Source organism: Lampris incognitus, chromosome 1, assembly GCF_029633865.1.
Source record: "Lampris incognitus isolate fLamInc1 chromosome 1, fLamInc1.hap2, whole genome shotgun sequence".
NCBI lineage: Eukaryota > Metazoa > Chordata > Actinopteri > Lampriformes > Lampridae > Lampris > Lampris incognitus.
In genome coordinates, this window is record NC_079211.1 from 108,676,382 (window position 1) to 108,703,395 (window position 27,014).

General features: G+C 44.2%; 1 protein-coding gene across 1 annotated transcript in view; it reads right to left on the reverse strand.

The window, feature by feature from the left end:
• Positions 1–27,014, reverse strand: part of si:dkey-215k6.1 (transmembrane protein 132D) — a 450,750-nt gene that overhangs the window by 40,411 nt on the left and 383,325 nt on the right. Inside the window, exon 7 of the mRNA XM_056278865.1 lies at positions 10,353–10,558. Within this exon, the coding sequence (XP_056134840.1) occupies positions 10,353–10,558 (206 nt within the window). The remainder of the gene's footprint in view (positions 1–10,352; positions 10,559–27,014) is intronic.

The following is a 27,014-nucleotide window of genomic DNA, read 5'->3' on the forward strand; positions in this document are numbered from 1 at the left end:
CAGGAATATTGTCATTAAACTTGTGCAATTTAACAGGAGTTATATATGTATGCATCAGCCATTTATACTGTAGAAGCTTTAGGTTGCTGCTAACTATCTGTCTCTGGGCCTCTTTACATGCCTCACTCCATTCTTCTAAAGATATTTCCTCCTCTATATCTCCCTCCCATAATCTCAGTTTTGTCTCTGATGATTCATCAGATCCAGATACAAATAAGTCATACATAGTTGAAATTAAACCTCTATCATAACAGTGTTTTGTGACTGCAACTTCTAATATAGAAATGGTAGGAATGTCTAATGAATGGCTTTGACAGGATATAACACTCCTTAGCTGAAGATATTTGAAAAAATGATTCCTTGGAATGTCATACTTTGTAGATATTTCCTCAAAGGACATGAATACTTCATCCTCCTCCCTGTACATGTCTTGCACTTTCCTTAACTCCTTTTCAGCCCATAATTTAAATCCCCTATCATTTTGCCCTGATTTGAAATTGGCATTACCCCAAATAGGACTGAAGCATGACCGGGACATATTTATATTCAAATACTTACAAGCATCGAACCAAACATCAATCATATTCAATATTATAGGGTTGTCTGTATTTTTCTTCAGATATTTACGGTCTGCTGAATACAAATACAGGTGCAATGGTAAGCACGGTTTAACAGAGCAGGCTTCCAGATCAATCCAAGCTGGGGGACTTCCAGATGAGAAGTAAAACATAATCGACCTTAATTGTGCTGCCCAGTAATACCATTGGATATTTGGACATTTCAGGCCTCCTCGATCATATGGTAGATAAAGTAAAGATAGATGTAATTTAGGACGTTTATTTTGCCAAATAAAGTTGGTAAACAGTTTCTTGATTTTCGTGAACAAAGATGAAGGAGGGGGTAGGGGGATATTCTGGAACAAATAAAGAAATTTGGGAAGTATATTCATCTTTAGGATATTAATCCTGCCGATCATTGAAATAGGTAAGGATGTCCAACGCTCTATCGAAGCAATACTAGCATCCAGGATGGGCTCATAATTTGACTGAGCAATCTTATTCACCTCAGGGACAATTTTTATTCCCAGATATGTAAATGTGTCTGTTGGGTTGAAGGTAGAAGCATAAACAAGACCATTCTTCCTCTCTGTTTCATTCAGTAACATTATAGATGATTTGGAGTAATTAACTTTATAACCAGATATTTTCCCAAATGATTCAATAAGGCTTAGGAGCGCTGGGATAGATTTATGCAGATTTTTAAGCATTAATATCACATCATCGGCGAAGAGTGCTACCCTGTGTTCCAGATGTCCCTCTCGAATTCCATATATATCGCTGTGTGTTCTCACCGCTATAGCAAATGGTTCTATCGCTAGGATAAAAAGTAAAGGCGATAAAGGGCTCCCTTGAGGGCAACTTCTACAAATGTTAAAAGGTTTAGAAACCTTACTATTCGTCAAAACTTCTGCAGTAAGCCCTGTACAAAGCAATCTTACCCATTTGATAAATGTATCCCCAAGGCCAAATCGTGTTAACACCTCAAACAGATAAGGCCATTCAACACGGTCGAAGGCCTTCTCTGCATCAAGTGAAAGTAAGGCCGTGTCAGGCGCCTCCCTCTGACTGTATAAAATATTGAGCACTTGTCTAACGTTATGAAAACCCTGTCTCCCTTGAATGAATCCGTTCTGGTCTTCTCCCACTACTCTAGGTAGAAGACCCTCCAATCTTCTTGCAAGAATTTTACAGAGTATTTTTGTATCAGAATTTAGGAGACTAATTGGACGCATATTTTCACATTTTGTATTTGGTTTCCCCGGTTTTGGGAGTAAAGTGATTAGGGCGCCCCTCATAGATGTAGGGAGAAGACCATTCTCAAAGGATTCCTGAAACATCTCCAAGAGGGGTGGTATTAATTTGGTTTGAAATTTTTTATAAATGTCTATAGGGATGCCATCTGGACCCGCTGATTTTCCAGCCTGCATACACCCAATTGCTTCTGCAATTTCCAATGCAGTTACATCTTGATCTAATACTCTACTTTCCTCTTCCGAAATTTTAGGAATATTAAGATTGTCTAGGAATTGTGTTTGCGTGTCCAGATTAGGAGAGCACTCAGAGCTGTATAATTTCCCGTAGAAGTCTCTAAAGGCTTCATTAATCTCTGTCGGGTCCACTATAGTTCTACCACTTGGGACTTCAATACAATTAATAGACCTTTCTGTTTGTTGTTGTTTAATGCGCCATGCTAGAAGTTTTCCGGGCTTTTCCCCCTGATCATAGTAGGACTGTTTGAGTCTCATTAAATCAGCAGCCGCTTTATTAGCTGCCAGTTCATTTTACTGTGCTCTAAGCAGTAGCAGTCTTGTATGAACATCTGTAGGTATATTTCTATTATTATATATTTCTGTTTCCAGTTTTTTTAATTTCCTCATCTAATGTCTTCATTTCAAGTCGTGTAGCCTTTTTCTTGGAACTAGTGAAGGAAATAATTTGGCCCCTGATAAAGGCTTTGAAAGCCTCCCACCTTGTGCTAGCAGAAGTCTGGGACTTGTTACATTCAAAATACAGGTCAATCTGCTTATCTAAGAAATCTATGAATGTAGGATCCGCAAGCCACCCGGGTTGAAAACGCCATCTCGGGGGGTCGCACACTAAGTTATTATCTTCATAGGTCAAGGATACTGCAGCGTGGTCAGACAGAACTATACTACTATAATGACATTCATCTATTTTGGAGACAAGTAGCGCTGAAACCAAAAAGTAGTCTATGCGTGAGTGAGTTCTATGAGTACCGGAATAGCAGGAATATTCTACTGCGTTCGGTTTACCATGCCTCCAAACATCAAACAGATTCAATTCCTTCATAAAATGGTGTATCGTCTTTCTGGACTTACTGTGGGTATCATCTAAACCAGTTGACCTGTCTTTTGAAGGATCTAACGTACAGTTAAAGTCACCAGCTATTATGTATTTCCCAGGATGATTTGAAGCAGTCAAAAACAGACTATTATAGAATTTAGAGTCATCTTCATTGGGGCCGTAAACATTTATAAAAGTTAAGGTTTCAGATAATAACCTACCCTGGACTATAATATACCTCCCTGCAGGGTCCTTAACTACATGCTGTACCCGTAATGGAACCGATTTATGAATTAGTATCATAACCCCTCTAGCATGAGTGGTGTAAGGAGCAGACAACACTTGACCCTGCCATCGTCTTGCTATTTTGGGAACGTCCTCATCCACCATGTGTGTTTCTTGTAAAAAAACGATTTTTGATTTCAAGGATTTTATCCTGCTCATTACCTGCTTCACCTTTGTGAGTTTGATCAAACCCCTACAATTCCACGAAGTAAATTTTACCTTGCAACTCTCTAACATTGATTCCGGTATGTTATATTAGGAACCGTAGTGAAGAAGTACTTTGACAAACCACACCCACTGATGAAAGAATAAATAATAAAATGAAACCACAACAACCCAACCTCAACCCCATACGAACCTAAAGTCCAGGAACTCTGGACATCCCCTCCCATCCCACGTTTAACTACCGCTAAAACGGGTTTCTGTACCTTTTCTTTTCTTCTCGCTCCAGCTCGCTATCTTACTTTTTCTAAATACTAATCACACATAACATCAGTAATGAACTGTGCAACGCTTACAACATGTAGGCATATATAACATTAACCACCCGAACACATACACAAACCTGGAACCCGTGCATGCAGACTGGAAGGTGAAGAGAGGGAAAAGTCTGTAGCCTGGTCACAAGAGTCCGCGATGCATTGGGCCTTCCTTCCTCCGACAGGCGCATAAACCGATGATGACTCTGTCCCTTAGGCCTAGGCCTACTTGGATGTGCCCATGTCATTTCGGCTTGTGCTTGGACATTGTCTCTCATTCAGGGTTAAGTGCATTCCACAAAAGCTGAATAGTCTAGCTATAAACCAGACTCCGTCCTGTCCAGGTAGAAAAATAAAGCCTAAACAAAAACAAAATGGCGACAGCCCGAACACGTGGCTACATCTTTCGTGTAAATGGAAATACAATAAAATAAAGTAAGCTTAATAGCCTACTGCATCAGTCCTTATCCGAGGGATTGAATAAACCTCTCCACTTCTGCTGGGGTTTGAAAGGTGTGGGGTCTCTCGTCGTGTGTTACCAGGAGCCGGGCTGGAAAGATGATTCTGTGCTTGTGGATCCCCCGGTCTCTCAGCTTCTTCCGGACCTGATCGTAGTCGCGCTGCATCTTGTGCACCCCAGCAGAGAGGTCGATGTGAAAACGGACCGGCGTGTTCTTGTAAAGGACCTGTCCCTTGGTTTTGGCTGCCTTTAGTACTCGCTCCCTATCCTTAAAGTTCATGAACCTCATGATCAATGTCCTTGGACGACCCGTGCGAGAGTCTACCGGAGCGCCGATTCTATGAGCCCGCTCCACTACCAAGCCCTCCCGCGGATCCATGTTCAGAGCCTCCGGCAACCACTTCTCCAAAAATGCAGGTGCATCCTGGCCCTCTTCTTTCTCCGATAGGCCCACCCCACCAACCTTACGTTATTTCGCCGACTCCTGCATTCCAAGTCCTCCACTTTGTCAGTAAGGCTTTTGACGGTGCTTTCCAGCGTGCAAACTCGGGGTGTTAGCTTCTTAACGTCGTCCTCCACGTCAGAAATCCGTTGTTCAGCCTGTTCCATGCGACCCATGCATTCCTGTATTTGTTTCTTTACATCTGCAATTGTCGCTTGCACTCCATCAATTTTCTTGTAAAGTCCACTTTTCAAAGACTGTATGGCTTTCATGATATCTTGGTTGCTATTCTTATCTGTGTCTAACATTTCGTCATCTTCTTCCTCATGGTCGAATCCTTCGTTAGCCATATTTTCAACCTGCATGGCGTCGCTAACCTCCTCAGCCTCTTCCTCGTGTCGCGATTTCCTTTTCTCCTTCTCTTTTTCTCTCTTTGCCTTTTCTTTCGGGTTTTTCCCTGACATTTTAGTTCTGGGTACTCTTATACACGTATTGCGTGACTTTAGACAAGATTCGGATTAGTATTGTAGGATTAATTTACACGGTAGCTGCAGAGCTTGAGATGTGCGACCTCCTAGTCCCTCGCCATAACCGGAAGTCACCTGAGTATGGTTGCTGACCATGTCCATCCCTTTCTGACCACAGTGTTCCCATCTTCTGATGGCTACTTCCAGCAGGATAACGCGCCATGTCATAAAGCTCGAATCATCTCAGACTGGTTTCTTGAACATGACAATGAGTTCACTGTACTCAAATGGCCTCCACAGTCACCAGATCTCAATCCAATAGCGCACCTTTGGGATGTGGTGGACCGGGAGATTCGCATCATGGATGTGCAGCCGACAAATCTGCAGCAACTGCATGATGCTATCATGTCAATATGGACCAAACTCTCTGAGGAATGTTTCCAGTACCTTGTTGAATCTATGCCACGAAGGATTAAGGCAGTTCTGAAGGCAAAAGGGGGTCCAACCCGGTACTAGCAAGGTGTACCTAATAAAGTGGCCAGTGAGTGTAATTAACAATGGACCACCAAAACATGTCAAACACTTTCAGTCTGCTCTTAATACAAACAACTTTTCTCAGATCTCCATCAAGAGTTCCCTCTCACTCAAGCCTTGTGTTGTGTATCATAAGATCTGTTAAACAAGACTTATTCTTAACAATCTCATTTTATCTCACAAACTGGATTTCTTAATTTTAACTGAGACCTGGCTTAAAACCGGGGACTGCTGCCCTCTAATAGAGCTATATTCTCCCAATTACCAGACCCTCAATCTGCCTAGGCTCACTAGTCGTGTCGGGGGTGTTGCAGTTGTTTTTAAGAATAACTATTTGTAATCAGATTACACTGGGTACTTTCAATGAGTTTGAATTAATTTCTTTTAAAATTGGTTGTGAAATCCTAGTATGTTGTTTGGTTGTCTACTAACCACCCAAACCTAATATTTATTTTTTTAAATGAACTCTGTGAACTGTTAACTTTGGTGGTTCTCAAATATGATAGTTATTATGGTTGGCGATTTTAATGTGCAAATTGATGACCTCTCAAGATTCTCTTGCAACCAACTTTTAAATATTACCAACTCTTTTAACCTTGTTCAACAAGTGTCTGGCTCTAACCATTACCATGGTCACACTCTTGACCTTGTTTTTACCCTCACTCTGATCTTGAACTCTCTTTCTGTCTGATTTTGTCTCTGACCACAAATGCATTGTTTTTGACATAATAATTCAGTCTTCTGTTCAACTGCAGAAGCACTCAGTACACTCTTGCTTCTTCAATGCCAATTCTGCAGCTACTTTTTCACCCTGTTTCTCTGATTCCTATAACCACTACCCGACTCCTCCAATGTTAATGATCTTATAACCTAGTTCAGTGATCAGTGTGCTTCTGTGGTAGATACCACAGCTCCCTACAACTACCAGGTCATTTTCATCAACAAACTTTTGCCCCTGGATTAATGACAACATTCATCAACTGAAAGGAGAAGTCAGAAGAGTGGAGCATAGGTAGAAGAAATCCAAACTCAGGGCCCATCTCCTCCATCTGAAAGAACGGCTGTCCATGCTCAACCAAATCATCAAAGAGGTGAGAGTTGCCTACTTTGCAGGCCTAATCAGGGATAATAAACACAATCAGAGGTTCCTGTTTAAAGTCATTGACTGGCTTGTAATCCCTGTCTATCCTGCTGTATCTGCTCCCTCCCCAGTAGACTGTGATTTTTTTTGGGGCTTATTTTATTGACAAAATCAATAAATGTGTTCTAATTATAATATTGCTGATATTTCCTCTGATTCGTCAGTTTGCTCTCCTACTCTTTTGTTTGATTTCTCCCCGATCTCTCTGCACAATCTCATTGACACTGTGTCCCCTATGTACCTGTCCTCACGTCCTTTAGATGTAATCCCCCCCCCCCCTCGAATTCCTTAGAGTTCCTACTTACCCTGGGCCCTAGACTGCTTCTCTGTTATTAATCTTGCTCTCACCTCTGGCTGTGTTCCTGATGGGTTTTAAGATGGCGAGCGTCTAACCTATTTTTAAAGACCTGCCCTTGGTCCACCCCTACCAAATAACTACAGACCTATTTCAAAACTACCATTCATCTCCAAAATTCTTGAAAAAAAATATTGCACAGCAGCTCCTTGAGGTCACTGAAGGACAAACTATTTTCAATAAATTTCAATCCAGTTTTTTCCACCAAAATAGTACAGAAACAGCACTACTAAGAGTGACAAATGACATCCTCATGCAAGCTGACAATGGCGAACATTCTATCCTGGTCCTGCTTGACTTAACTGCTGCTTTTGAAACTATTGCTCACTTCATCTTGGTTGAACAATTAAATAAGTGGGTTGGTATCTCGGGCTCTGCTCTCATTTGGCTCTCTTCCTATCTGTCTAACAGGAAGTTTCAGGTTGTCATTGACAACATTGTGTCCTCAACTGCCCTATACTCTGGCATTCCGCAAGGTTCAATCCTTGGTCCCATTCTTTTCTCATTCTATATGTTACCTCTGGGCAATCTGGTTAGCCGGTTCAATTGCATCTCTCACCACTACTACACTGATGACATCCAGCTGTATTTATCACTTATGCCAAATGATATTGGTAATATTAGTACTCTTCACGACTGCCTGGCGGCTATTAAGGAATTGATGTCACTCAGTTTCCTTCAGCTCAATTCAGACAAAACTGAGGTTCTCTTTATTGGTACTAATAAGTTCCTCTCAGAAGTGAAACCTTGTATTGGCCCTCTGGCCACCAATATTAAACCCTCAAGATATCTGGGTGTACTCTTTGACCAAAACCCGAGTTTCGACCTACACATAAACAAACATGTGCAAACCTGCTTTGTCCAAATCCAGAACGTCGCAAAAATCAAACCAATGCAATCAAGCAGAGATCTTGAATTACTAAACCATACACTAATTTTCTCACACCTTGACTACCATTCTCTTGTCTCAGCCAAGCAGCCCTGTCCTGCCTGCAACTCATGCAAAATGCTGCAGCCAGGCTGCTAACCAATACCAATCTTAGATCCCACATCACACCAATCCTTGCATCCCGTCATTGGCTCTCCGTAAAATATAAAATAGACTTCCAGATACTCTTTATCACATATAAGGACCTTCATGGTCTTGCCCCTTTATACAATTCCAAACTTTTGTGTTGTTACTCGACCTCTAGACCACTCAGATCTTCGAACCAGAGTCTCTAAACTATACCTCGCTCCCTCCGCGAATTCAAGGGTGACTGTGCTTTTGCCGTAAGGGCCCTGTCCCTTTGGAACAGCCCCCCCCCCCAAGATCAGCTGAGTCTGTAAACAGCTTTAAAAACTTCTCACAACCCATCTCCACCGACTTGCCTTCCCTGAAATGGGGCTGTCATTTCTACTTTTCTGTATATAACTGTATATGTATGTTGTTTATTTTTTTCTGGATCTGTATCTTGTGCAGCACTTTGTAACCGTGTTTTATATATATATAAATTCTTCAGCACACACACACACACACACACAAACACACACACACACAAATCAATGTCTTTGACGTGTCTGTCTCCACAGATACTTACGCCGACATATAACCTCTCACATTTTTTTTGGCAGAGATTTACCACCACCCCCACACAGAAATAAAACATTTTCTCACTGTTCAATTTGTTCAAGAAACAACCTATTCACAGCTTTCAAAATAACTGGACAAGTGAATGAATCAAGGAATGAGCTATATCATACCTTGAAGCAAAGTCATTGCACACCTTAAGGTGGAGATCATGCCTTTTATTTCTCATGAATGATAAACGATTGTGGATGCGAAATGCAGTCTTTTCCTGCAGGCTGAAAGCACTGCCGATTTTTTGGAATATACTTAATATACTCAGAGGACAGCACAAACAGGCTCTAACCAGAGTAGAAAAAGAAGTGGGAGGCCGCGTTGCACAACTGAGCAAGAAGATAAGTACATTAGAGTCTCTAGTTTGAGAAACAGACGCCTCACAGGTCCCCAACTGGCATCTTCATTAAATAGTACCTGTTAGAGCCTGTTTGTGCTGTCCTCTGAAGGGAGTAGTACACACCGGTGTAGGAAATCTTCAATTTCTTAGCAATTTCTCGCATGGAATAGCCTTCATTTCTAAGAACAAGAATAGACTGTCGAGTTTCAGATGAAAGTTCTCTTTTTCTGGCCATTTTGAGCGTTGAATTGACCCCACAAATGTGATGCTCCAGAAACTCAATCTGCTCAAAGAAGTGCCCATCCAACCAATCCAACTTGTGGGAGCTGCTTCTGGAAGCGTGGGGTGCAATTTCTCCAGATTACCTCAACAAATTAACAGCTAGAATGCCAAAGGTCTGCAATGCTGTAATTGCTGCAAATGGAGGATTCTTTGACGAAAGCAAAGTTTGATGTAAAAAAAATCTTATTTCAAATACAAATCATTATTTCTAACCTTGTCAATGTCTTGACTCTATTTTCTATTCATTTCACAACATATGGTGGTGAATAAGTGTGACTTTTCATGGAAAACACGAAATTGTTTGGGTGATCCCAAACTTTTGAACGGTAGTGTATATATATATATATATATATATATATATATATATATATATATATATATATATATATATAATATCTCCATCCATTATCTGAACCACTTATCCTGCTCTCAGGGTCACGGGGATGCTGGAGCCTATTCCAGCAGTCATTCGGCGGTAGGTGGGGAGACACCCTGGACAGGCTGCTAGGCCACAGCTATCTTAATATTCTGCTCCTCATTTGTTGAGCACTTTTATCAATACCATTGATGGTTTCCGGGAAATATATATATATTCTTCTTTCAGCTTGTTCCCCTTTTTTCAGGGGTCACCACAGCAGACTTTATAGTTTCTATCAGTACCCTGTGAGAGCACAGCACCAATGGTGGCTGTTGTTAACCCGGGCCGCTACCAATTCGGTATGGTCTTGTTAATCCACATAATGATTTGGCAAAATGTTATGTCAGATGCCCTTCCTGAAAAAGCCAATAACCCTATGGAAGGGGGCATAGGTAAAAAGCTGGATGCCATCCCAGTATTCATGGACCTGTACCCATGCCTGTTGCATACACTGGCGGGCTGTCCAGGGTGTCTCACCATCTGCCAACCAATAACTGCTGGGATAGGATCCAGCATCCCTGTGACCCCGAGAGCAGGATAAGCTGTTTGGATAATGGATGGATGGATGGATGCAAAAAAAAAATATCTATATACACACACACCTTCCTCCACCCTCACAATCCTCTGTCCACCAGTGCAAGTTAGGGTTAGCTAGGGTAATTACCTCTTGTTGGTAACAATAGGCACCCTCCAGCCTTTAACCTGACTCAGCTCGGTGTCGGACACGTCGATCTGCAGTGGAAGTTTGGGCACCCAGACGGTGAGCCACAGCTGGGCTGACAGGTGCAAGTAAGTGAAGTTCACCACCAAGGACTGTCGACCTCGCATCTCTTTACCGTTCACCAAAACCTGCTCACAGCTCGGGGATACCTGCAGAGACAGAGAGGGGAACCAGCAAGATCTTAATGTATTTAATTTTTTAATTATCTTCTTTTCCCCCCTAACAGTAACATTTGAGATAAGTAATTACTATACAATGACTACAACATTACAGATACTTATTGAGCCTTGGCACACTAGGTCCAAGATTTTACGAATATTATCTTTTGTTGTTTTATTTGTGTTTTGGAAACTCGATACAAAGCACTTTGGATAGAAATATTCCTGTGTTGCCTTGAAAAATTGGCTTTTAGACATTAGCATGATTGATTTAAGATGCATCTGATGATCATATAATGAAATAAAGAAAATATACATCAAGAATAATTCTTTTCCATTGTGCTAGTTGTGCATTTTTTGCATCAAATGATGAGCTCGAGTTCATTATTCAGCTGATGGAAAGTACGCTGGATCAATTTGGAATAAACACCATGGTGTCATCGGCATAATGTTCGATGTAATCGGTATAATGTTCTGTTTGACACTGACTTATAAACAGTGAATTTTTCTTTCAAAGATCACACACTTTTCTTTTTTCTCAAGAAGTTCCTAAAAATACCACTTGGAACGATGGATGAAAAGTGTGTGTAGACAGGACCTGGTTGTCAGAGTGTGGACAGCAGTGCTGCAGCAGGAATCCGTCACTTCCATTTCAATCCTGCTCTTAAAACTCCACCGTGTGACCGATTAAGTTGACGTTTTTTTGGAAAATCCACCCCACAATGGATTTACACAAAGAAAAGAAGGTGAATTTTAATCCTTTCAGAGACAAATTAAACGGTTTTGCTGGGACACAGGGTGTCAGCCTGCATACATACTGTTTACTGTGGACAACACTGCTGTAGGTTAATCTCAGTAGTTTGTCTAACAAACATTTTTTTGTGTCTCTAAATAAAGCAGCTACCGCATCGTTTCCTGTGATTTTAGAGAACTGAGGCAAAATTGATTTTTTTTCTGAAACCGAATCCCCCATGTCATCATTTTTGTTTGCTTGTAAGGTTTGATGTAAGGGATTGAAGATGTCTGGCAGTTTCCCTGAGTTTGAGCTAAAGAGCGCTGCTCCCAAAAGACACGAACAACACCTGAGAAGAGACAGCTGACGGCACATTAAGTCAAACAAACTCGGCTGCTTTCTCCAAACAAGAAGACATTACATCACTTCAGTAACTGGCTGACAAAATAAAACTTTTACAAACTGAATCATCTGTGTTCTCAAGACTCACAATGAACTTCAGGTGACACGAGGAGTTCTGAAATGGGAAAACCTTAAATTGTCAGAGGGGAAAATTCTTCGTGAAAAGAACCATTCACGACACCGGCACAGTGATTTCATGTTCCCTCCAGTTCATCGTTTTCAATCCTTTTTTCATTTCCACACTCATTCGCTCCTGTTATTCTTGTCTTCTGCCCATGGACAGCGTCTCCTCCCTCTTCCTCCCTGCCTCTCCAATTCTCCTTCACTCCTTCCTTTTTGTACATCTTGCTTTTCTCCACCCTCTCATCCTGTGTCTGTCACTTATTCTCTGCACGCCCATCTCTCGCTCGACCTTAAAGCTACTACACATACGCCCTTTCTTTGACTTTCTCTCTCTCATAAACACACATGGTCAATCTGTATGTCTCTCTCCATCTGTGTCTCTCTCCATCTGTCTGACTTCCTCTCTCCTGCTCTCTCTTTCCCTCTCCGTCTCTGTTTCATGTCTCGGTGGTTTCTCCACCCACCTCCTCCTGTGTAACCCCCTGTCTTTGCTACTCTTTTTTCCTCCGTTCACCTGCTCATCTCCTTATGATTCTCGCTATACATGGTATCCATCCATCCATCCATCCATCCATCCATCCATCCATCCATCCATCCATCCATCCATCAGGGCTTGGTCAGGAAGACATGTCTCCACACAGCCTCGCCCTGATTTGATGCTGTAGAGTTGGACAACTCAGAATGAACCACTTCCTGTCAGTATTCATGTAAAATGCAATGCAATATAAAACAAGAACCCATAAACACAATAAAATCAAAAGATGAAACCAACAGGGACGGAGGACATAAAAACAGTGAAGGAGGCAGTGAACTACAGACAACAGTAGTAGAAACAGAGTATTGACTAAAAGCAATGCTAAAATTGTGACTTTTCAGCTCTCTCCTAAAAATGTCTAAAGTAATAATCAGAACAATATTTAAAGAACATACAATAATAATTAGCGTCCTATTAAGTTGGACACATGTGACTATATAATAAATATATTTAAAATTTTAAAAAGTCTACGTAGTCTTGCCCTCAGGCAGTCTGTGGTACTTTGTCATTAGACATGTAATATTACTAGCTTTACATTACATGCGCTATTTATATATATATACACCCCCGAAACCATCCATCAATGATGCTGTTGATAAAAGTGCTCAACAAATGAGGAGCGGAATATTAAGAATATACACTACCGTTCAAAAGTTTGGGATCACCCAAACAATTTTGTGTTTTCCATGAAAAGTCACACTTATTCACCACCATATGTTGTGAAATGAATAGAAAATAGAGTCAAGACATTGACAAGGTTAGAAATAATGATTTGTATTTGAAATAAGATTTTTTTTTACATCAAACTTTGCTTTCGTCAAAGAATCCTCCATTTGCAGCAATTACAGCATTGCAGACCTTTGGCATTCTAGCTGTTAATTTGTTGAGGTAATCTGGAGAAATTGCACCCCACGCTTCCAGAAGCAGCTCCCACAAGTTGGATTGGTTGGATGGGCACTTCTTTGAGCAGATTGAGTTTCTGGAGCACCACATTTGTGGGGTCAATTAAACGCTAAAATGGCCAGAAAAAGAGAACTTTCATCTGAAACTCGACAGTCTATTCTTGTTCTTAGAAATGAAGGCTATTCCATGCGAGAAATTGCTAAGAAATTGAAGATTTCCTACACCGGTGTGTACTACTCCCTTCAGAGGACAGCACAAACAGGCTCTAACCAGAGTAGAAAAAGAAGTGGGAGGCTGCGTTGCACAACTGAGCAAGAAGATAAGTACATTAGAGTCTCTAGTTTGAGAAACAGACGCCTCACAGGTCCCCAACTGGCATCTTCATTAAATAGTACCTGTTAGAGCCCACAAATGTGATGCTCCAGAAACTCAATCTGCTCAAAGAAGTGCCCATCCAACCAATCCAACTTGTGGGAGCTGCTTCTGGAAGCGTGGGGTGCAATTTCTCCAGATTACCTCAACAAATTAACAGCTAGAATGCCAAAGGTCTGCAATGCTGTAATTGCTGCAAATGGAGGATTCTTTGACGAAAGCAAAGTTTGATGTAAAAAAAATCTTATTTCAAATACAAATCATTATTTCTAACCTTGTCAATGTCTTGACTCTATTTTCTATTCATTTCACAACATATGGTGGTGAATAAGTGTGACTTTTCATGGAAAACACGAAATTGTTTGGGTGATCCCAAACTTTTGAACGGTAGTGTATATATATACTATAATGCATCAGTATTTTAACCTGGGCTTTAACTGTTATAACCCTATAATAACCTAGCCCTGTTATGGGATATAATGAGTTTTTAACCTGGTCTGAGCTGGGATTGCTCATCACCGGACAGCAGGCCCACAGGGGGCGGCTGGGGATTGGGTTAAGCGCTTTAGCGGAGACCACCTGGTTCATTTAGGAAGGGGCAGAGCGTATCTTGCTCACCTCAAGCCCAGCTTTTCTCAGCAGGAAATCAAACCACCGACTCTGAAGCTGAGCTGACTTCTCTGAACAGTGGAGAAACAGCGGTCCCCCTGGGGCCAACTAGCAAATATGGTCGAACCGGAAAACATGATTTTTTTTTAAGAGGAGTGTCAAAAACCGTATTCCTTGCTTCCCTTACCCCTAAAGTGCCTTTGATGATGGAAGGGTTTAAAAACGGGAGGAAATCCAAACACACACACACACACACACACACATGCGCAGCCTAACACACTTGTGTTCAAACGTGTGACGTTAATGTATGTATAGGAGCTTATCTGGTGCCCCCCCACGCCTATCTCCTCTCCCTCTCATCTTCACTTCAATCCATTTTCTTTCTTTTTTCCTCTTGACATTTGCCAATGACGATCTCCCATTTTTCCTTACTGCTCCTCATTTCCTTCCCTGTAACATAAAAAGAAGGGGCCCGAACCCCCCCCCCCACATCTCTCATTCCTCATGCTCCCCTTTTCTCTCCATCTCTGTCTCTCTCACCCCCATCTCATTCCTCCCTCCTTCTCTCCGTCGCTCTCTTCCTTTTGTTTCTTCAGCACTCACTCCTGTCTTTCTGCATCTCTCACTTCCTCTACCGCTCTTAATCCTTTCTCTCCATCACCCCATCACTCCATCACCTCCCTCTTCCTTCTTCTCTCGCCGTTCATGTGTCCCATTCATCTTTCCCTTTCTACACTTCTTTCTCATACTTCTCTCTCGTTTTCTCTCCTTCCATTCTACCTCACATACCCCCCTCTCGTTCTCTCTTCCATTCCTCTCTCTCTCGTTTTCTCTCCTTCCGTTCTACCTCTCACATACCCCCCTCTCGCTCTGTCCCATTCCTCTCACTCTCCCTCGTTTTCTCACCTTCCTCCATCTTACCCCCACATACCACCCCCCCTCTCGTTTTCTCTCCTTCCTCCATTCTACCTCTCACATACCACCTCTCTCTCTCTCTCTCTCTCTCTCTCTCTCTCTCTCTCCCTCCAATTCCTTTCTCTCATTTCCTCCATTCTACCCCTCACATACCACTTCTCTCTCTCTCTCTCTCTCTCCTGAGACCTGATTTAACGGACGTTAACATCAAAGGGACGTACACTGTTGGTGCCTCCAACCATTTGCCCAAATCATTTTTATATTCCAGGTGTAAATCAGTGTGAAAACTGCACTCAGTTGCTGTGACGAGCTGTCGTATCCGCCTGAATGCCAGAAAGCGGCCGGATGCCACGACGACTTCACTGTGAACCACAGATGAAATGTGGACTTGCCATGTAAGGAACACACACTTTAAGTTTACTTCGTACCCACGAAGGAGGTGACTGGATCAATCAGTTTTTATTTCATTGCATCAATTTATGGTGAAAAAAGTAATTTTATATATATATCCATCCATCCATCCATTATCCAACCCGCTTATCCTGCTCTCAGGGTGGCGGGGATGCTGGAGCCTATCCCAGCAGTCATTGGGCGGCAGGCGGGGAGACACCCTGAAGAGGCTGCCAGGCCATCATAGGGCCTATGTGGGTAATAAATCAGATTTAAATACTGGATCAGTCGAGGCCTGAGTTACCAACGACCACCACCAGTACTGTTGGCCAGCAGGGTGCCGGTGGAAACTACGCTCATTCTTTAGTCTTTCCAGAGGAACATGTAGAGGGAGCCCCCTCTCACTACTCATATTTATGATTGCCTTGGATATACACACACACACACACACACACACACACACACACACACACACACACACACACACACACACACACACACACACACACGTCAGAGCATTTTGCTGCCTTTCCACATTGTAGTGAATTAGGACCTGTTGTGAATTAAAATAGCAAAAAAGTTAAGTGTACTGATACTACAAGATTAACAATCTGGATACTCATCAGAATGATATAATTAGAAGAACGGTGGCGATCAAGCAAACTACAGACATACAGCACGAGTGGAGGTGAGTATACCGGCGGAGCAGAACAATGTCCATCTGTTTCTGATGTATTTGTGCATGTGCCCAGATCAATGGCACTTTCCTGATTGTAAAGGTAAAAAAGACAGGATCACAACATTACTTTGTACATTCGTGTACTTACTTGTATGTGTGTGTGTGTCTGCTTTAGATTTTGATGTGCATCTCCTGTGCACACACTTGCTACGATTTGCCAAGATATGCAAAGATTTTCATTGGGAGTGATGAAGAAGGACAGGATTAGGAACGAGTATATTAGAGGGACAGCTCAGGCACGACGGTTTGGAGACAAAGCAAGAGGCAAGATTGAGATGGTTTGGACATGTGTGGAGGAGAGATGCTGAGTATACTGGGAAAAGGATGCTGAATATGGCGCTGCCAGGGAAGAGGAGAAGAGGAAGGCCAAAGAGGAGGTTTATGGATGTGGTGAGGGAGGACATGCAGGTGGCTGGTGTGACAGAGGAAGATGCAGAGGACAGGAAGAGATGGAAATGGATGATCCGCTGTGGTGACTCCTAACGGGAGCAGCCGGAAGTAGTAGTAGTAGTAGTAGTAGTAGTAGATCTCATGTGTATGCAAATTTGGCCGAGTGTGTGTGTGTGTGTGTGTGTGTGTGTGTCGATCTGCGCTGTTCCGTTTTTTTCCTACCCCCCTCCCTTTTTTTCTCCCCAGTTGTACCCGGCCAATTACCCCCCTCTTCCGAGTGATCCCAGTCACTGCTCCACCCCCTCTGTCGATCCGGGGAGGGCTGCAGACTACCACATGCCTCCTCCGATACATGTGAAGTCGCCAGCCACTTCTTTTCACCTGACAGCGAGGAATTTTGCCAGGGGGACGTAGCACATGGGAGGATCACGCTATTCCCCCCAGTTCCCCCGCCCTCCCGAACAGGCGCCACGACCGACTAGAGGAGCTGCTAGAGCAGCGACCAGGACACATACCCACATCCGGCTTCCCACCCACAGACACGGCCAATTGTGTCTGTAGGGACGCCCGACAAAGCCGGAGGTAACATGGGATTCGAACCAGCGATCCCCATGTTGGTAGGCAAAGGAATAGACTGCCACGCCACCCGGACGCCCCTCTGTGCCGTTTCTTTCATCAACACTCTTCCTTCCCACTTTTGCTCCAGTCTGCTTCCATTTGCTCTCTGTGCTCAGGTGTTACTCAAAATGAAGACGCAGCTTGAAAACGTGGTGAGAAATGCCTCCCTGGAACTTCCCATCTCTATCTCTATCGCTCACCTTCCTGAACCATCACTGTCTGTCCTCCTTTTCTCTCCACCTGTCTCCTCTCCATCTCTCTAAGCCTCTCCCTTTCTCCTCCCCTTCCTCATTTCTTTCTCTTTCCCATTTTCATGCTTCCTTTCAGACCCTCTAGAGTGTGTGCATGTGTGGAGGTTAGCATGTGCATGTGTGTGAATGTGTGTGCGCGTGTGTGTATTTTTCAAGTGTAACATGGCACAGAGCTGGGGAACTAGCAGGGAGCCAAGACAGACTCACAACAGATGTCCAGGAGCTGATGTGGCGATGAAGACAAACACACAAACACAAATACACACACACACACACACACACACACACACACACACACACAGACACACACACATAATACACACATACCCACACACAGCTGGGGAGGTGGTGGTGTGACTGGCTGCGGAGAGAGGGGTGGAAAACAGAGTAAGAGAATGTGTTGGGTGACATTGGACATCCTTTTCAGGGATAACCCCTCAGTTAAATTCTCGTTTAGTCTTTTACTGTGACTGCTGCTGTTTAAGTGAACATCCCGTTTTATCACTTTATTGAACCACGTCTTAACCAATTCATGTTTTGGATACTGCTGTAGGTATTGTGAATTGCTAGGGGAAATGTCTGGAATACAAACCAAAACAGACATGCATTCATGTCTATCATCTAGCACAGCAGTCCCCAACCTTTTTTGCGCCACAGACCGGTTTAATGTCAGACAATATTTTCACGGACCGGCCTTTAAGGTGTGGCGGATAAATACACAAAATAAAATGATACGACCGGCATCAAAACTGTGGTATTTTCTAAATATAATAATAAACGTGAATCCACTGTGTACTCGTATGCAACTTTATTAGCAGCGTCCTTGTAACATCGCGCCAACAACATAACATGAGTAATATCCTCTCTGCCCCCTAACACTCTCTGGTCGCCATGGTAACGTTTAAACATGCCTTCAAAATAAGATACAACACAAAAACAAATATAAATTGCATGAAAATACAACTCACCATAACGCTAAATCAGTGGGAGCCCTGAGCTTGTTTCTCTGCAACGAGACGGTCCCATCTAGGGGTAATGGGACACAATGACACCCGAAGTGTGTTGCTTATGTCCAGTCTACTCCGTAATTGTTTTGGTTGCTGTCACTGCAGAAAATCCCGCTTCACACAAATAGGATGTCAGAAATGGCGACAGGGTTTTCAGTGCTGTTGAGGCGATCTCGGGGTATTCTGCCGTGACTTTAATCCAGAACACCGGCAGAGTTGTTGTCTCGAACATACTTTTAAGGCCGCCGCCATTTGCGATCTCCAGCAGTTGATCTTCTTCTTGCATAGACATGCTGGATTCACCTGGTTTGTTGACAAATGGGTCGCGGATCCATTCCTTGGCAGTTCGTGGGTCTTTTGTGGTTGGGAAGTAGCGCTCAAACTCTTTTAAAAGCAAAGACAGGTGATCGTGCACAAGCTGGGAGAATGAAGGCTCGGTCTCAGTCTCTTCCAAAATCCCCGCGAATGTTTGAAACATGTCAAATATACCTCTGTTCACGTGCGTCCCCACAAATCCAGTTTGGCTTTAAATGCAGCTACTTTATCTGCCAACTTGAAGACAGTTGTCATTTCCCCCTGAAGTGACCGATTGAGTTCATTGAGCAGGTTGAATATGTCGCACAAGTAAGCGAGTTTTGAGACCCATTCCTCGTCACTGAAATGTGCTGCCAGCGGTGACTTTTTTCTGAGAGAAATCTCTGCAGCGGCTCTCGTAATTCAAACACTCTGGCCAGCGATCTCCCTCGGGATAGCCATCTTATTTCTGTGTATAAGAGAAGGTGTCTGTACTCCGCGTCCATCTCCTCACAAAGCTGCTCGAACAGGCGCGAGTTAAGGGCGTGTGCTCTGATGTGGTTAATAACTTTAACGACATCATTCAATACGCTGTTAAGTTACGGTGGTATTTTTCGGCTAGCCAGCATTTCCCTGTGAATGACACAATGCGTAGACTCACATTCAGGTGCAACCTCCTTAATCCGAGTAGTTAAACCAGACAGCCGTCCGGTCACGGCAGCAGCTCCGTCTGTGCATATGCCGACACAAAAGGACCATTTCAGTTTTCCTGATATATAATCATCCAGCAACTTGAATAGTTCTGCGGCTGTGATTTTAGTTGGCAACGATAGTGCACATAACATATCCTCATGCACATCCTCCTGATAAAGATATCGCACATAAACAAGTAGTATTGCCTTGTTGTCAATATCTGTAGACTCGTCAACCTGGAGTGCGTACCACGGTGATGTATTAATGCTCTCCAACAATTGTGTCTCAATGTCCTTTGCTATTTCCTCAATGTGCCAAGTGATGGTGCTGGCCGAAAAAGGCACCTGTGCTATCTTTTTAACCGCAGCCTCTCCTAGAAGTTCACGGCAAATGTCTTTAGTGGCGGGCAGGATCAATTCTTCACCAGTGGTGAATGGCTTCTTAGCCTTAGCAATACGATTAGCCACCAAGTATGATGCTCTCAGTGCACTCGCATTTGTTCATGTGGTGGCCCTCAGTAATTGCTTCTGTCCTTCTTGTTCATGCTTTTTTCTTTCAAAATACTCCGAAGGCTTGTCTTTTAATGCAGGGTGCTTGGTCTCCAAGTGGCGAAGCCGTTTTGAAGGCTTCATTGCCTCATTAGAGAGCCGGTCGCCGCACATTATGCAGAGCGGGCTTGCTGCGCGGGAATCACCTGTCGCGATAAATCCATATTTTAAGTAGGACTCCTGGTATTGTCTGTTAAATGCAGCTTTCTTTTTCTTGGAAGTCGTAGGCTCTTCTTCTGTCTCCTCACTGGGCCTTTTCCCCTTCGCAAAGACACTTTCCAAAGACGTTTGTTTTTTACTCATTTTGCTAGCTTGTGGGTTTAATTTTAGCGGCAACGTATCACGTGACCGAGACAAGCGTCAAGAGTGAGTCATAGACGGATGTAACAGAGGGAATCCGGTCATTTTTAAAAATAAAACATCGTTCAGCGTCAGATAATAAATAAAACGGAAATAATGTAAGTTATTTATTCTTTCTCTGCGGCCCGGTACCAAATGACCCGGGGGTTGGGGACCGCTGATCTAGCACACAGTCATCATCCAGCAAATCACTCTATCCCCAAATTGTGAGCTTTACACAAACAAATAAAACATTTACTATCAATGCCATCCCAGGATCTCTTTTTCTATTCCTTAGTTATTCTGCTGAACTTTCCAGAGTAACACACATCTGCTATGGAAGCTGCCCGGGTGCAGCCAGCGTCCTCCACCTTCATCCACGAAGCATCTTCACCAGTGCAGCTGTGCGCCGCACGCCTTGCTTCATGCTAGCTAGTCTGCAGGTGTCGCGGGGGGGGGGGGGTTCTGTTAATTGCCTCCACCCAGATGTTCCAGCTTGGATGCAGACAGAATCCTTACCGAGACGGCTGAAGACTTAAACATCTCTAAATTCCTGAAGCTGCATTGTGGAAACTGACACTGGCATAAAAATTTAAAAAAATCAATCATCAATAAAAAGTGGAATTCTGCTTCCAGTGTGGAAGATTTCATTCCATTCCATTATCCAACCACTTATCCTGCTCTCAGGGTCGCGGGGATGCTGGAGCCTATCCCAGCAGTCATTGGTGGTAGGCGGGGAGAAACACTGGAAAGGCTGCCAGGCCATCACAGGGCTGGTGTTGGAAGATGGCGGTGCAAATTCATGTTTGTAGTGGCCTCAACCAGTACCGGCGTGGGAAGAAGGCAGCGTGAATTAACGTTTGCGGAGGCCTCACCCACTACCGTGCATGCAATGTCTTTGTCCATGTCTGCGTCTAAGTTTGTCTTCGTTTCATGGCTGGGAGAGCTGGCGCTGTATCGGCTGGCAGAGCTTGGTCTGCTGTATCCTGTGGGCCCAAGGACCACGGCCCTGACTGAAGCTGCACCTAAAGAGGAAACACCGAGGGCGGTCTGACAGGATGCGGAAGCGGGGCAGGCTAAGCTAACTGCTAGCCCATGCAGACTGGCAGTTCGGACAGTCATCCTGTGTTAGTTTGGATATATGTGTTCTTGTAGTTCTTGTAGTTTTTGGATTTGTGTTTTTCTCTTTTATTTATTTATTTATTTTTTTTGTCCAGGGTAAGACGCTAAAGTGCAACCGCAGGCTGTAGAGGGGTGGCACCTTACCTCAGCAAGGGCCCTTTGGCTAAGAACGATGTCCCTACTGATAGATCTGGTGCTCCTGCATGCCTGTATGGTACTTCCCATGGTGCCCAGTCCAGTCAACACACTGGGATAGGAGAAGGGAACTCTGATTTCCAATCCACCTGCTGCCTTGTGGGTTGATGCCTCTTTAGGCAAAGGCTAGGAGAAGGTCACTCTGAATTCAAAACCCCGGGCACAGTCTACCCAGCTGTCAGTACCCGGTGAGGGTAAACCATGGCGGCTCCGCTCAGTCAACTCGGCAGCGGTTCCGGCAAAAAGCAACAGGATTCTTCTGTGGCCATCTCAGCTACGCTGTGCCACCGAACAGCAGAGAATCTTGCCAAGGGGCGCAATAGAGCACCAAATAGTCTCGTCATCTAGGGTGCAGCCTCACATTTGAATATGGAGATAGTGAATCATTACTATCTTTGTATTAAATTGTGTTTTACTCGATTCAGGTGAAGGCGTGTATATATGTGTGTTTTGTCTTTGTGTTGCACTGCTGTGGGCTGGGGGAAACAATGTTTCGCTTCATTTCATGTGCACAAGCGCATGAAATGAAATGACAAATACAGTGTTTCTGATTCTGATGATTTAAGTTTTGAAGAGCAAGTGTAGTGGAGAATGTTATATTGTACAGTCTAATGTATATGTATTATGTATGTTAATAGCTCATGTGTGACATAATGTGTAGTTAAAGTAAACGTGCCAACTTCAACTACTGCAAGGTGGGAAATGAACCACAAGCTAAATGCTGTGTGGCTGTTCAGTTCGTCACCGATATCTCTAGACATTTTCTGAACTTTTATACATCTGAAGGCTTGATGGTTGCATGGGTTAAAATAATGATTCTCCTTCTCTGATGTCATTTTGTCTTTGTCCACTTCACACTTTAGGAACACTGACCAGTGGAAATCTTCACCGGCTTTTGTATTGCCTTTTTTTTCTTCCAAAATCAAACAGACTCTCAAATTTCACAAAGCCACAGTGAAGTAAGTGGTGATGGAGGAACACCATTTTAAAGTTGTGGTTGAACAGCTCCCCTGCAGGAGGTTTCCTCTGTCAGCACCTCCAACGACCTTCTGCAGACAGGGTTTAACACACGCTTCAGCTCACAGATGAATGACGGGAAATACATTAGTGTTGTATTGCAGCTTCACACATGCACGCACACACACACACACACACATACAAACAAATCCCTTCGCTGCTCACTTCACACACACACACAAACAAATCCCTTCCCTGCTCACTTCACACACACACACACACACACACACACACACATACAGACACATGCACACACACACACACACATGCATACACACACATCCCTTCCCTACTCGCTTCACACACACACACGCATGCACGCACACACACACACACACACACACACACACACACAAATAAATCCCTTCGCTGCTCCCTTCACACACACACACACACACACAAACAAATCCCTTCCCTACTCACTTCACACGCACACAGACAAATACAGACACACGCGCACACACCCACATGCACACACACGCACATACGTACTCACATGCACACATGCTGATACACGTGTACACACACACACACCTTCCCTACTCACCTCACACACATGCGCACACACACACACCTTCACACACACACACACACACGCACACACAAACACACGCACAGTGAGTCAGGCATATATACCTGGAGACAAATACCTGTACACACACACACACAGCCCCACCGAGACAGAGAAGCTCACACGTGCACACAAAGATACACAAAGACACACACTTAAACAAATGTATCTGTAGAGTCGCCAGCAAACAGCTGAGTTGGAGGTTTGAGGACACTGAGGAATGGATTTAATCTGCCAGCTCCAGAGAGGACAGACAAAGAGAGAGAGAGAGAAGGAAGGCAGAGAGAGCGGCGAGAAATGAAAATTTGCACAAGAACAGCACCGGACAGAGAGAGAGAGAGAGAGACAGACAGACAGACAGACAGACAGACAGACAGACAGACAGACAGACAGACAGACAGACAGAGGGGGGGGGGGGGGAAGAAAGGAGGGAGGGAGAGAGAAGACAGAGGGAGAGAGAAGAGAGACGAAGGTAGGGAGCGACAGGAGGGAGAGAGAAGAGAGGGAGGGAGGGAGGGAGGGAGAGAGGGAGGGAGAGAGAGAGGCATGGAGGGAGGGAGAAGAGAGGGAGGGAGAGAGAGGGAATGAGGGAGGGAGGGAGGGAGGGAGGGGGAGAAGAGAGAGAGAGAGAGAGAGAGAAGTGTGGAGGTCAGCGTTTGGGTCTTTTTGAAAACACAGAGCCAGATAAACCGTCTTCACCTTCAATACCTGACACAAACAACATGACAAAACCAGCGGAGATACCCAGGTCTCCATGCCCTGACCTCTCCGTACCTGCAGCAACACTCTGTCCCTGTTCTACACGTCCCCTCGTGCAACCTGAAGACAGACTGACCTGAACGTGTCTGCATGAAGAATAGAGGACAGACTGATTTGAATGTGTCTGCATGATGGACAGAAGACAGACTGATCTGAACGTATCTGCATGATGGACAGAAGACAGACTGACCTGAACGTGTCTGCATGATGGACAGAAGACAGACTGACCTGAGCATGTCTGCATGATGGACAAAAGACAGACTGACCTGAGCATGTCTGCATGATGGACAAAAGACAGACTGGTCTGAACGTGTCGGCATGATAGACAGAAGACAGACTGATCTGAACGTGTCTGCAGGACAGACAGAAGACAGACTGATCTGAACGCGTCTGCATGATGGACAGAAGACAGACTGACCTGAACGCATCTACATGATGGATAGAAGACAGACTGATCTGAATGTGTCTGCATGACGGACAGAAGACAGACTGACCTGAACGTGTCTGCATGATGGACAGAAGACAGACTGACCTGAATGTGTCTGCATGATGGACAGAGGACAGACTTACCTGACTGTGTCTGCATGATGGACAGAGGACAGACTGACCTGAACGTGTCTGCATGATGGATAGAAGACAGATTGATCTGAATGTGTCTGCATGATGGACAGAAGACAGACTGACCTGAACGAGTCTGCATGACGGACAGAAGACAGACTCATCTGAACGTCTCGGCATGATGGACAGAAGACAGTCTGATCTGAACGTGTCTGCATGACGGACAGAAGACAGATTGACCTGAACGTGTCTGCATGATGGACAAAAGACAGACTAGTCTGAACGTGTCTGCATGATGGACAGAAGACAGACTGGTCTGGACGTGTCTGTATGATGGACAGAAGACAGACTGGTCTGAATGTGTCTGCATGATGGACAGAAGACAGACTGGTCTGAACGTGTCTGTACGATGGACAGAAGACAGACTGATCTGAACATGTCTGCAAGACAGACTGATCTGAACGTGTCTGCATGATGGACAGAAGACAGACTGGTCTGAACGTGTCTGTATGATGGACAGAAGACAGCGTGGAAGCAGCTGCAGCTTCTAAAGCTTATATAATCTAGGACGCATAGCACCTGTTCACTGGACATTAGAAAGAAGACTTTTCAGATACTTAACAACACTAAAATACTTCATAAAATATCAACAACACTAAAATACTTCATGAAGTATTTAATAATCATTAAAATACTTCATGAAGTATTTAATAACCATTAAAATACTTCATAAAGTATCAACACCATTAAAATACTTCATGAAGTATTTAATAAACATTAAAATACTTCATGAAGTATTTAATAAAGCCCATCTCATTTCCAGTGAATGAATCCTGCACTTCCTCATTTAGAAAACATACATGTGAGAAATAAACGTGTCCAGACCGACTTCCAGATCACAGAGCTCAGGGTTTTGTGCATCTGAGTGTGTGTATATAGTGTGTGTGTATATAGTGTGTGTGTGTATATAGTGTGTGCAGATGTTTGTGTAGGTTTGTCTGATATGTTTTTATGTCGATGGGCGTTATGTGTAATTGTGTGTGTGCTAATGTATAAAAAATGTCATGTAATTTGTGTGTGTGTGTAGTGAGTAGGGAAGAGATGTGTGTGTGTGTGGGAGTGTGTGGAGTGAGTAGGGAAGGGATGTGTGTGTGTGTGTGTGTGTGTGTGTGAGTGTGTGTGTGTGTGGAGTGAGTAGGGAAGGAATGTGTGAGTGTGCGTGTGTGAGTGTGTAAGGAAGGGATGTGTGTGTGTGTGGAGTGAGTAGGGAAGGGATGTGTGTGTGTGTGTGTATGTGTGGAGTGAGTAGGGAAGGGACGTGTGAGTGTGCGTGTGTGTGTGTAAGGAAGGGATGTGTGTGTGTGTGTGGAGTGAGTAGAGAAGGGACGTGTGAGTGTGCGTGTGTGAGTGTGAGTGTGTAAGGAAGGGATGTGTGTGTGTGTGTGTGTGTGTGTGTGTGTGTGGAGTGAGTAGGGAAGGGATGTGTGTGTGTGTGTGTGTGAGTGTGTGGAGTGAGTAGGGAAGGGATGTGTGTGTGTGTGTGTGAGTGTGGAGTGAGTAGGGAAGGGATGTGTGTGTGTGTGTGTGGAGTGAGTAGGGAAGGGATGTGTGAGTGTGTAAGGAAGGGATGTGTGTGTGTGTGTGTGTGTGTGTGTGTGTGTGTGTGTGTGTGTGTGGAGTGAGTAGGGAAGGGATGTGTGTGTGTGTGTGTGTGGAGTGAGTAGGGAAGGGACGTGTGAGTGTGCGTGTGTGAGTGTGAGTGTGTAAAGAAGGGATGTGTGTGTGTGGAGTGAGTAGTGAAGGGACGTGTGAGTGTGCGTGCGTGTGTAAGGAAGGGATGTGTGTGTGTGTGTGTGTGTGTGAGTGTGTGTGGAGTGAGTAGGGAAGGGATGTGTGTGTGTGTGTGTGTGTGAGTGTGGCGTGAGTAGGGAAGGGATGTGTGTGTGTGTGTGTGTGGAGTGAGTAGGGAAGGGACGTATGAGTGTGTGAGGAAGGGATGTGTGTGTGTGTGTGTGTGTGTGGAGTGAGTAGGGAAGGGACGTGTGAGTGTGCGTGTGTGAGTGTGTAAGGAAGGGATGTATGTGTGTGTGTGTGTGTGTGTGTGTGGAGTGAGTAGTGAAGGGACGTGTGAGTGTGCGTGTGTAAGGAAGGGATGTGTGTGTGTGTGTGCGTGTGTGGAGTGAGTAGGGAAGGGACGTGTGAGTGTGCGTGTGTAAGGAAGGGATGTGTGTGTGTGTGCGTGTGTGGAGTGAGTAGGGAAGGGACGTGTGAGTGTGCGTGTGTGAGTGTGTAAGGAAGGGATGTGTGTGTGTGCGTAAGGAAGGGATGCGTGAGTTTGTGTAAGGAAGGGATGTGTGAGTGTGT